Source organism: Gekko japonicus, unplaced genomic scaffold (genome assembly GCF_001447785.1).
Source record: "Gekko japonicus isolate JY-2015 unplaced genomic scaffold, Gekko_japonicus_V1.1 scaffold42, whole genome shotgun sequence".
NCBI classification, from domain to species: domain Eukaryota; kingdom Metazoa; phylum Chordata; class Lepidosauria; order Squamata; family Gekkonidae; genus Gekko; species Gekko japonicus.
In genome coordinates this window covers 1,856,936-1,868,167 of record NW_015165831.1, presented here as the reverse complement: position 1 = coordinate 1,868,167, position 11,232 = coordinate 1,856,936, and the positions used below count along the sequence as shown (strand labels likewise).

At 49.7% G+C, this 11,232-nt stretch overlaps 1 protein-coding gene across 1 annotated transcript in view; it reads right to left on the bottom strand.

The window, feature by feature from the left end:
• Positions 1–422: 422 nt before the first annotated feature.
• SSR2 (signal sequence receptor, beta (translocon-associated protein beta)) overlaps positions 423–11,232 on the bottom strand; it is an 11,237-nt gene continuing 427 nt past the window's right edge. Inside the window, exons 2-6 of the mRNA XM_015410823.1 lie at positions 6,925–7,079; positions 6,392–6,490; positions 4,759–4,867; positions 3,469–3,546; positions 423–979 (exon numbers count right to left, since the gene is read on the bottom strand). Coding sequence (XP_015266309.1) covers positions 869–979; positions 3,469–3,546; positions 4,759–4,867; positions 6,392–6,490; positions 6,925–7,079 — 552 coding nt within the window. The 3' untranslated portion in view covers positions 423–868. The remainder of the gene's footprint in view (positions 980–3,468; positions 3,547–4,758; positions 4,868–6,391; positions 6,491–6,924; positions 7,080–11,232) is intronic.

Sequence of the window (11,232 nt, the reverse complement as noted above, 5' to 3'; positions counted from 1 at the left end):
ACCTGATGATTCTGGGAAACCCACAAGCAGGCCATGAAAGTAACTGGGCTCCAGCGTCTGGCGCCTCTTAACATGGGAGGCTCCATTTAGTCATACGCCTGAACAGCCATCACACAACGGCTCTTCCATGAATGAGTTTAATCCCCATCTCGGCCAATGGTCGACTTCACCATCTTGCGGTTCAGTAAGCTAGATATTTGTTGTGCAACTGACCACCTTGCCCCAAGATGGGTAGCCCAGGCAAGCCCATTCTTCTCAGATCTTGGAAGCTAAGGGCCGGCTCCTGAATACGCTTAACAGAACCCGACTTACTGCATCAGACACACTAAAGGACAGCAATGCGTGCAACTTACTCGTACTGCTTTGAAACGCACCGGCTGAGAAGCTTCACAGCAAGCAAAAGAAGAAGAATCGCACCAGGTTCGTCGTTTGTCATTTATTGTTTTTGCGATTTAAAAAAACCCTCCCACAGAACATGACAGCTCTCTCTCTCTCTCTCTCTCTCTCTCTCTCTCTCTCTCTCAGACTAATATCAAAGCGTCCCCATTTAAAATTCATTCACGGCTCAGGGGTTTCTCCTCTTTCTTTGCAGAACAAATTCCTGGCTGAGAAAGAAGGGGTCTGGGTGAGAGGAAGCGTCTCCATTACTGAAGTTGGATGGATCTCTCCGCAGCACGGCCAGAAGAGGACCACCGAGGAGAGGAGAAAGGAAGGAAGGGAACGGCCCTGAGGGGTGGAGGGCTTGCTTCTCCAGTATTTCTTTGTTTAATAAAGGCAGCTGCTTTCCAAACAGCGACACGTGAGCGTGGAGCCGCCGTTCGCTCTGCCGTCTCTCCCAAATACAGCCTCAGTGGTCACCTGCTGCGGCTCAGTTCTTCTTAGTCTTGGGAGTATCATATTTCCTTTTGCTTGAGTACCACAGCAGCAGGGGGATGCCGATGGAAGGGAGAGTCATGACCCCAAAGGCCGCCCAGTCCAGCTTTTGGGGAGAAAAAGGAAAGGAGAAGGGATGAAATATTGGAAGGGAAGTATACTACATCACAAGGTAAAGCAACAGTTGCAAGGTTGACCTCTCCACAGGTAGCCAAAAGCTGCCTTGGGGCACCGCGTGTCAAGAACAACGGGCCTTGAAGTGTGGAGGGAGAATGGCCATTCCACAAATGGGCCATGGCTCAGTGGCAGAGCATCAGCTTTGCACGTAGAAGGTCCCGAGTTCAATCCCCAGCATCTCCATTTAGACAAAAAACAGCAGGCGTGTAGAAAGATCTTTTTCTGCCCAACACCCTGCAGAGCTTCTGCTGGTCATAAGAACATAAAAACATAAGAGATGCCAATGTTGGATCAGGCCAAAGGCCCATCCAGTCCAACACTCTGTATCACACAGTGGCCAGAAATACCAGTGCCATCATCAGGAGGTCCACCAGTGGGGCCAGGACATTAGAAGCCCTCCCACTGTTGACTCCCCAAAGCACCAAGATGACAGAGCATCACTTGCCCCAGAGTCCCTATCTATACCTTGTGGCTAATAGCCACTGATGGACCTCTGCTCTATATGCCTATCTAATTCCCTTTTGAAGCCGTCCATGCTTTTAGCCGCCACCACTTCCTGTGGCAGTGAATTCCAAGTGTTAATCACTCTAGAGGAAAGGTCTGACCTCGTATCACAGCTTCATGGGGTTGGTTACTTTGCCGCCATGTAATGCCTACCCATGCACACACACCCTGGTTGCTGAAACTCCCTTTGGTCAAAACATTTCAGGGCATTGTGGAAAGCACTGCTAATTACGATGGAATAACGCTGGAAACAAGCATAGATGCCTTTAAAAAGGGATTATATGTTTCAAGCTCTTTGGTTTCCCTAATAACCCAAATGATCGAGATTTGACAATATTTCGAAGCTTAACGTTTGACAATGTCTACATCATTATACTGTTAACAAGTGAGAAGTGTTTAAACTACCGAAGAATAAGATGGAATGTTTTATATATATGTATAATTGTAGAACATAATAAAAACTGTTAATTAAAAAAAGGGATCATATGCAGGTTCATGGAGGAGAAGTCCATCAATGGCTACTAGCCATGGTGAATAAAGGGAGCCGGTACATTCCGAGGTAAAAACCTCTGAACACCAGGGGTTTTTTTGTTTGTTTTTTAGGGGCCATGCTAATCTTCTCTGTATCGTTCCAATTTTAGTATATGTGCTGCCGAAGCGAGCACCTGAACACCAGTTTTAAAAGGCAATGTCAAGGGAAGACCCTGGCCTCTTTGCCTTCTTTGTTGGCCCTCTGGGGCAATTTATTGGCCACTGTGTGAGACAGGATGCTGGACTAGGCACACCACTGGTCTGACTCAGCTGTGCTCTTCTTACATTGCATTGCTTATTTCATGTATTATGCTGGCCTCCACTGCATTATGGTATGTCCCCAGGAGAGCTTTAGGCTCTGCAAATAACCTACTGGTGATCCCTGGCTCCAAAGATGTCTGGCTGTCCTCGACCAGGGCCTTTTCATCCCTGGCCCCACCCTGGTAGAACTCTCTGCCTAATACCACCAGGGCCCTGCGGGATATTATGCAATTCCGCAGGGCCTGCAAGGCAGAGATCTTCCGCCAGGCTTTTGGTTGAGGAGAGCAACGGTTCTCTAGCGTGGCTGGCACCCTCTTCCCTTTCCCCTGAATTCTGACCCTGTGTTTCCTCTCCTCCTGCCCAGAAAACAGCCAGGCAGTCCAGAGCTGGGATGAAATTTTAAGGACGCCACCTGGAACTCTTTTAATCAGTTTTTTAAAATTTGTTATTCTAATTTTGTTAGACCTGAATTTTTAATGTATTGTATGTTTAATTAATGGCGTGGTGCCTTTACTGTACATCGGCCAGAGCCCGGCGCAACCTGGGATGGGGCGATTAATAAATCAAATGAATAATAATAATAATAATTTTTATAATTCTGCAGTCTGCCCTGAATCTCACTGAGAAAGGCGGACAACACATGAAGCAAGTAAATGGCACCTTTAAGACCTTTAAGTTTTATTCAGGTACAAGCTCTCCCTCCTCTGCGAGGGCAGATCTGCACGTTCCCCCCAAATAGCTAGCAATCCAAAACAGTCCAGTGGTGCCTTCTGACACACTTCCAGTGATGTCAGGGGGTGTGGCATATGCAAATAAGTTATGCTAATGGGTTATGCTAATGAGCTCCTGCGCCTCTTTTTCTACGAAATGACCCCTGATCAAACCTAAGACCTCCTGCAGATAAAGGCATTTGTTTTATCACTCAGCCATGGCTCTTCAGCCCCAGGTTGAGACTTCAGAAGGAAGTCATTCCAGAATCCTGGAGCAATAAAAGTTTCAGCCTTCAGTCTCAGCCAATGTTTCAACAGAACGCCAATCGTATCAACGACACAGAACGTTTGCTCTGCCTACAGAATCAGGGGCGCTTATGAGTTGTCTGAGGCAGACTTTGCGTGTACTCACAAAATGTGGTGAAAACCTCCTGTCGAATTCTCGCTGGGCCAGGATCCCCCCCTGCCCTGGAGCACTGGTGAAGCCAACCTGGAAGATCAGAAGGAGAAGGGGGAATTAATTACAGGCCACAATAGTGGACTTGGCTTGGACTATGGCATGGCAGGCACAGCTGACACCAGACAGCTTGGAAACCAAACCCACACCCCACCACTGAATCTGTTGTAGACCTTAGAGCACCCCCCTCCCCCCCAGCTCCTCTAACCCGCTGATCATGAAGGGGAGCACCCAGCCTGACCATCAGCTTGTTGGTTGGCCTCCGCCCACCTCCAGCTGGCTCAGCAACACCAGGAGATCCCAGCAATCAAAACTCAAAATCTAGCACATTTCTAGGAGCTGCCACAGCTGGGGCAAGATATACCGCCCCCCTACCAAGCTGGCTTTCATGGAGGAAAGCACGTCTGTGAATGATTTCTTTATTCCACCCAAACTGACCCCAGCTTTGGGGCAAAGGTCTCCCTATAAGCTAGGTAAGGCCCCACCAGACATCACAAGGGCCAGCCATTTACTCCTGACTCTAACTCCTCAAGGACAGAAAGGAAAAGGCTTCCCCCCCCCCCAAGAGCATGGAGGAATACTAGTGCAGGGCACCTCCTTTTGGTGAAGAAGAAGAAGAGCTTCGATTTATACCCCGCCCTTCACTACCCGAAGGAGTCTCAGAGCGGCTTACAATCTCCTTTCCTTTCCCCTCCCCACAACAGACACCCTGTGAGGGTAGGTGGGGCTGAGAGAGCTCTTTCCAGAACTGCTTGTGAGAGAACAGCTCTGAAAGAACTTGTAACTGACCCAAGGTCATACCAGCAGCTGAATGTGGAAGCGTGGGGAATCAAACCCGGTCCTCCCAGATTAGAATCCGCACTCCTAACCACTACACCAAACTGGTGAGGGGGTAGCCGTCTTTTGCAGGAGCAACCATCCCTTTCTGTCTCCAGTGAGCACTTCCACATTACTTCCCAGCAAAAACCCAGCTCACGGGAGAGAAACCACCTTTCCTGCGGCAAGTTTCTCCAGGAAGGAGAAGCCAGCTGGTTTCTCTGCCTTTCCGGCAGAGAGCTCCTTCTGGCTTTCCATAAAAGAACAGTGTGAGAGCCAAACATAAGACTTGTGGCACGAGTGGGTCAGCAGCCATCCTCCTGAGTAACAGGGTGTGGAGCCAAAAGAACATGGACCCAGCAGGTCTTGCTAGGGCCTTGAAGTCAACCCCGGAGCAAGTACTACTTAGAATCACAGAATCATACTTACCACCACCTGTCCTCCTTCCTGCGCCAGGTACGTGATGGTGGCTGATGTGAAGTTGAAGTAGCCAGCTTTCAGGGGTCTCAGGACCACCGTGTGGGAGACGTTGCTGGCGCTGAGCAGCCACTAGTTAAGGAAGCAAATTTCATCGCAGAAGGGGAACAAAGAAAGAGGCCACGGTTAAGGGGCTGTAGACACCTGGTTGAGGATGCCTTTTGGTGTTATTGCTCCTTTAGAATCTGCAACATATGCTAGAAACATCAAGCATGCTGCTGCGGTTGCTAAGTGGCATTGCATTTCTCTTCCTTCCTTGAAAATGGTAATCGCTTGGACCTAAAGTGCCACAAATCACATTGCTTCATGGAAGTTTCCTCCTTGCCCCCTGCAGAATAGCACACCAGAAAACCAGTAGCCCCAGGAATCAGGAGACCCTCCAGGGCTGGGTATGATGTGGGGATCTGCAAGGGGGTGGCAGGAAAACCAGAAGAACCTGATAATAAACCAGGATCCAGAGCAGGTACTCAAAAGAAACAAAGAGCACACCATTATCTTTGAGTCCAAAAGACTCCAGATCTCGGCAAACAAACATTACATACACAGAGTTCACATGCAGAGCGCCTGAAAATCCTCACAGACCAGTCCAATGTGTGGATGCAACTGGCTTGTCACGGGCTGCAGGAGGAAGGAGCCGCAGACGTGCTCCCCGCCCCCCCGACACTGCCACAAAGCCTAGTTGTCACAAGAAGCCAAATAGAAGCTAAAGGGAGGATGGAGCAGGCTTATGGGTTCTTCGTTTGCTTTCTGAGATATGAAAACAATATAGCCCATCTCTCTACAGCCATGAGGACTAGAAACATAGCTGGGACGTTCAGCATTCTAAGAAGAGTCATCCAGCCAAGATGTAGACACCTGGTTGAGGATGCCTTTTGGTGTTATTGCTCCTTTAGAATCTGCAACATATGCTAGAAACATCAAGCATGCTGCTGCGGTTGCTAAGTGGCATTGCATTTCTCTTCCTTCCTTGAAAATGGTAATCGCTTGGACCTAAAGTGCCACAAATTACATTGCTTCATGGAAGTTTCCTCCTTGCCCCCTGCAGAACAGCACACCAGAAAACCACTAGCCCCAGGAATCAGGAGACCCTCCAGGGCTGGGTATGATGTGGGGATATGCAAGGGGGTGGCAGGAAAACCAGAAGAACCTGATAATAAACCAGGATCCAGAGCAGGTACTCAAAAGAAATAAAGGGCACACTAGCATCTTTGAGTCCAGAAGACTCTAGATCTCGTCAAAGAAACGTTACATACACAGAGTTCACATGCAGAGCACCTGAAAATCCTGCACAGACCCGTCCAATGTGTGGATGCAACTGGCTTGTCACGGGCTGCAGGAGGAAGGAGCTGCAGACGTGCTTTCCCCCCCCTGACACTGCCACAAAGCCTAGTTGTCACAAGAAGAATCCCAAAGAGTAGCTTAAAGGGAGGATGGAGCAGGCTTACAGGTTCTTCGTTTGCTTTCTGAGATATTAAAACAATATAGCCCATCTCTCTACAGCCATGAGGACTAGAAACATAGCTGGGACGTTCAGCATTCTAAGAAGAGTCATCCAGCCAAGAGCCTCTCTGCACAAAAAAGATACGGTGCAATCCTGTCCCATTTGACATTGAGCATGCCGGAGACAATCCCAAAGTCTTCTGGAGGAAACGAATCATCCGACAGCTCCACTTCTAAGGCTGCACTGCAGATAAAACAGATCAGGGAGGTGGGGAAATGTATCAGGAACAAGCTATGATCTGGAGGGGAGACAAAACCTAGAGCGAAGAATATACTAGGGAGCTGTTCACCCTGAATTTCTGGTTGCACACTCAGAATGCCCACTTCGGTGTCAAGAACAGGATTCAGAAGGAATCACTCGTACCTCCAGAAGCCACCCACCCCCCTCCATGGCCTAATGTTGTTTTCCCATCCAAATGAATGCAGATAATTTTGTACTGGATTGTCCTATAAGACTGCACCAGGATGGCCTTGGGGAAGAAGACGAGAAGTGTGCACCATATCCTTCCACTCAACCGCTGTAATGGTCTTTCCCGGACAGTGGGCATTCACCTGGGCCTTGAAGCCCTATAACAGCTCTTACCACCAGCCCTCCCTTATCACCTTCCCAGGATTTACCTGGAACCCACGTTGTAGATGTTGTACTGCAAAGTGAGGTCCCGGCCTTCCACAGCGTATCTGTTCAGCAGAGCCTTGGAGGCCAGGAGCCTGGCCCCCTCCTCACAGTGGACGGAGGCAAAGAGGACCAGCACAGACAGGACCAACAGCTTCATCTGCCAAGACAGAAGGGAAGGTCTGATGCATTTGCTCCCCACAGGAGGCACCGTAGAGGGATGGACTCTGGGAGGGGAAAGGGAGGACTCTGGAAGCGAACAGACAGAAGATAGCACTGCAGTCTTCATAGTGGGTGGAAAGCAATGCAGATTGCAAAGGGAAGTGAAGAGGTGGTGGCACCATTGTAGCACACACAATTTCATACAGCCATATTTGTTAGGACAGAGCCAGTTTGGTGTAGTGGTCAAGTGCACGGACTCTAATCTGGGAGAACCAGGGTTGATTCCCCACTCCTCCACTTGCACCTGCTGGATGACCTTGGGCAAGCCATGGTTCTGGTACAGCTGTTCTTGAAAAAGAGCAGTTTCTGTCAGAGCTCTCTCAGCCCCACCTACCTCACAGGGTGTCTGTTGTGGAGAGGGGAAGGGAAAGGAGTTTGTAAGCTGCTCTGAGACTCCCTTGGGTAGTGAAGGGCGGGGTATAAATCCAATTTCCTCCTCCTTCCCTTCCTCTTCTTCAAAGGTCTGCATTATCCCCTCCCCAGGCTAAACTGAGGCTACCGTACTCGTGTCACATTATGGGAAGACAAAAGTCACTTGAAAGGACAATGATGCTTGGAAAAGCTGAAGGCAGCAGGGAAAAAAGAGGACCAAACAGGAGATGGATTGACTCAAGGAAGCCACGGCCTTCAGTTTGCAAGACCTGAGCAAGGCTGTTAACTACAGGACATTGTGGAAGTCATTCATTCATAGGGTCACCATAAGTTGGAAGTGATTGACACACGCAAGCTTTCCTTGGTCAGATAAAGCAGATGCTTGTGGTTCCACATCAGGAAGGGGGTTGGGCGGCCTGGGGAAAAGTCACGTGTCCATTAAAAAAAAACACCTCCCTCCCCTTTGTGGCTTTTCTCATTGAGAGATCAATGAAAAAGGGACCTGTTGTCTTTTTATTCTCAGCAAGAAAAGCAGCAGGCAAGGATACTTTGAGAAAACAGAGAGCTGTGGCATGAGGGGATTACATTTATTTTCTTCCAGGAAACCCGCCCAAAGCAGCTTGTGGTGGAAGGTGCCATCGAGTCACGGCTGACTTATGGCGGCCCCATAGGGCTTTCAAGGCAAGAGATGAGCAGAAGTGGTCTGCCATATGGCCTGCCTCTGCATAGAAGCTCCCTGGGCCTCTTGATGGGTCTCCCATCCAAATACTCACGAGGGCCAGCCCTGCTTAGCTTCCAAGACGCGACAAGACTGGGTTAGCCTGGGCCACCCAGGTCAGGGCCAAGGCAGCTTATAAAATCAAAATAAAAGTAAGACTCCAAAAGATTAATCAAAACTTTGCTCAGCTCAGGGTTAAATAGCTTCCCCCTTCAAAGTACACATTGAGAGCAATCCTAAACAGGTCTACTCTAAATCCTACTCAGGTCTGTCCAGTGGAGCTTCCACCCAGGAAAGTGTTTTTAGGATTGCTCTGTTAATCTGGAGCTATCCCACCCCATTCTGTACTCAGAGTTGCTTAACGTAGGCCAGAACCCTCCCTTCACCTCTAAATGAGCAGGCCTTAGAGCTGGCTAAAGGTTGCTTAAAGGCTGTTTGAGGGTAATGACCCATTTTAAGTGAACCAGAATATCCAATGCTTGTTATCAGAAGCAAGAAGGGCTGGAAGGGAAAAAGTTTACATCACATCCCAGAAGCAACATTCATGCAGTACTGACAAGAGACCAGCCACTTCAGGGGACAACAGGTGGCTAGGTTTTGTGCCCAGGTTTACAAGGAGTGTAAAATGCATGGCAATTAAGATTTTTCAGTTTTTATCTAAATGATACACACATTTTATGGCTGTCTTATTTTATCTCTATGTTATAGCCACAGTTTTTAAAATTTAGGTACGCCACTGTTGGTTTTATCTCATATTTATTATTCAAATATTTTTATGTAAAATGATTGAGTGCACTGGTCGTTGACTGTAGCAATAAATTTGACTTGATAGGGGACAACGGGCACAACTCTGATGCACAGATTCAAATTCTGAAAAAAGGAACATCAGTCGACAGTGAACCCCAGACCAGCATCTGGATCAGAAGCCTTCAGAACTGGGAGCAAGCAAACTAGGGGCCCATTCGAGGGACAAGGGGGGCTTTCCAGGCCAAGCCCAGAATCTGTCTCTTGCCCTCAGATTGGCTCATGAGCTCCCCAAGCCCACCTTATTCTGCAACAGAGCCAAGCTTACCAGGAGGCCAGGTGAGGTGACTGTCTCAATCACCTGATTTGCAGTCCTATGAAGGGCAACAGAATGGGAGACATGCAACCCACAGGGCCCAGTCCATCCAGAAGATCACCTGTGGCTCCGGTCACACGGGCCGGAAATTGCGGGGGGGGCGTGGGGGGCGTGGCTGTTTGCCCCGGAGCAAAATAACACGCGGCTGTGCAATCAGACGTCCCGTGGAGGTCCCGTGGTTAGGGGTGAGGTACCAATCACAAGGGTTTAACCCCTTCCAGGGCTGCAGAGGAATGCAAACTGTGTCCTCCGTCCGGTCCCCTCCAGAAGGAGCTTCAGCCGGGCCGCCCTCCCGCCAGGCCCCCCCTGTACCTCCCCCTCTGCTGCCTGGTGCAGAGAGTTCCTTTTGAGCAGGCCGAGCCAGGAGTGTGTGTGGGGGTACGGAAAAGAGGAAGGGGCTCTGCGCGCGCGCATGCATGTCCGGGGAGGGGGGATGGGGAACAGGGAATAAGGGATGGGGAACAGGGATAAGCAACAGCCAGGAGAAGTGGTGCAGCAGCTGGAAACCCCACCAGGTCTCCTTAGAAGTAAGCCATGCACCGCGGGAGGGAGGGAGCGTCGTCGTGCCAAGCCGTGGCCGTCCTAGGGTGGCCACCAATGCGCCCTCTAAGCTGCAGAGTCTTGCGAGCAAAAATCCGGTGAGCTCCTGGCATTAAAGTGGTGAGCAAGCCATTTGGCCGCTACATCAATCAGTTTGCTCTGTTGCCACATCCCTTCCTGAGCGGAGACAAAAATGTGTGAACCGGAAATGCAATCAGACACCCGCCCTTGCCCCGCATTTTCCGGAAACTAGTACCTTGGAGGTACTGGTTTTTTAAGCCGCACCTTCGGCGGGAAGCCTCGGGTTCGCCACGGGAGCTCTACGCTTCCCAGATGTTGCGGTGTGATCACGCCCAGAAAATCCACCTATCTTCCGTCTCTGTAGCATGGCTAATGCTCTGTGTGACCGCAGCCAATATAAGGTCCACCAAATGGATGGAAGAGAGTATTTCAGGGTAACTCCCATTCATTTCAGTGACTCTTGTGCAGAAGAACCTCCCAGTGAATTGGGCAGGAAGCAGTACACCATTACAATTAGGTACTATGTCAGCCTGGGCTTCCCTACTACAGGGGTCCAGTCTTTCCAAACCCCAATAACTGCTCTCTCAGCAACCCACTTTGTCCTCCAGAAAGAAGGCTCAATCTCCAGTTAAAAGGACCAGGAAGTAGGCAACATGAAAGACCTCTGCCTGAAACCCTGCCAGTCAGTGCAGACAATGCTGACCTTGAGAGCATAAGGTTCTGACTCACTGTGAGGCAACTTGGTGCATTCACCTGCAGCCAAGTCCTAGGAAACCCCACTCACATCCTTCTTCCAACTCCACTTATGCCATTATCTTAAAAAACCCTATTAATACAGCCCGGCCTTAATCTCTCCCTTTTCTTTGCCGCCCCCTTCAAATATCCTGATGGTGGAAATAGGCTGCAGTTGCCTTATGGCGACCCTGTAGGGTTTCCAAGGCTGAACAGAGCTGGCTTCCCAACGCCTGCCTCTGCAGAGCAACCAGAGGCTGCCTCCCATCCAAATATCTGCCAGGGCTGACCCTGCTGAGCTTCCAAGACCTGCCAAGATAGGGCCAGCCAAGTCAGGGCAAAGAACATGCTATCACGTCGCAACTGATTCATGGTGACCTCAATCCCAGGGCATCCCATGCAAGAAAGGCGCAAAGGTGATTTGCTTTTGCCTTCACCAGTCTTCTTTGGTAGTCCCCCATCCAAGTACTAACTGTGGTCCACCCTACTTAGCATCCCAGTCTCTAACAAGCTTGGGGTAAGTCGGGCTACCCAGGCTGCTTCAGCCAAAATTATGTCTTCTTCCCTCAATAACCCAAGACTCTTTCC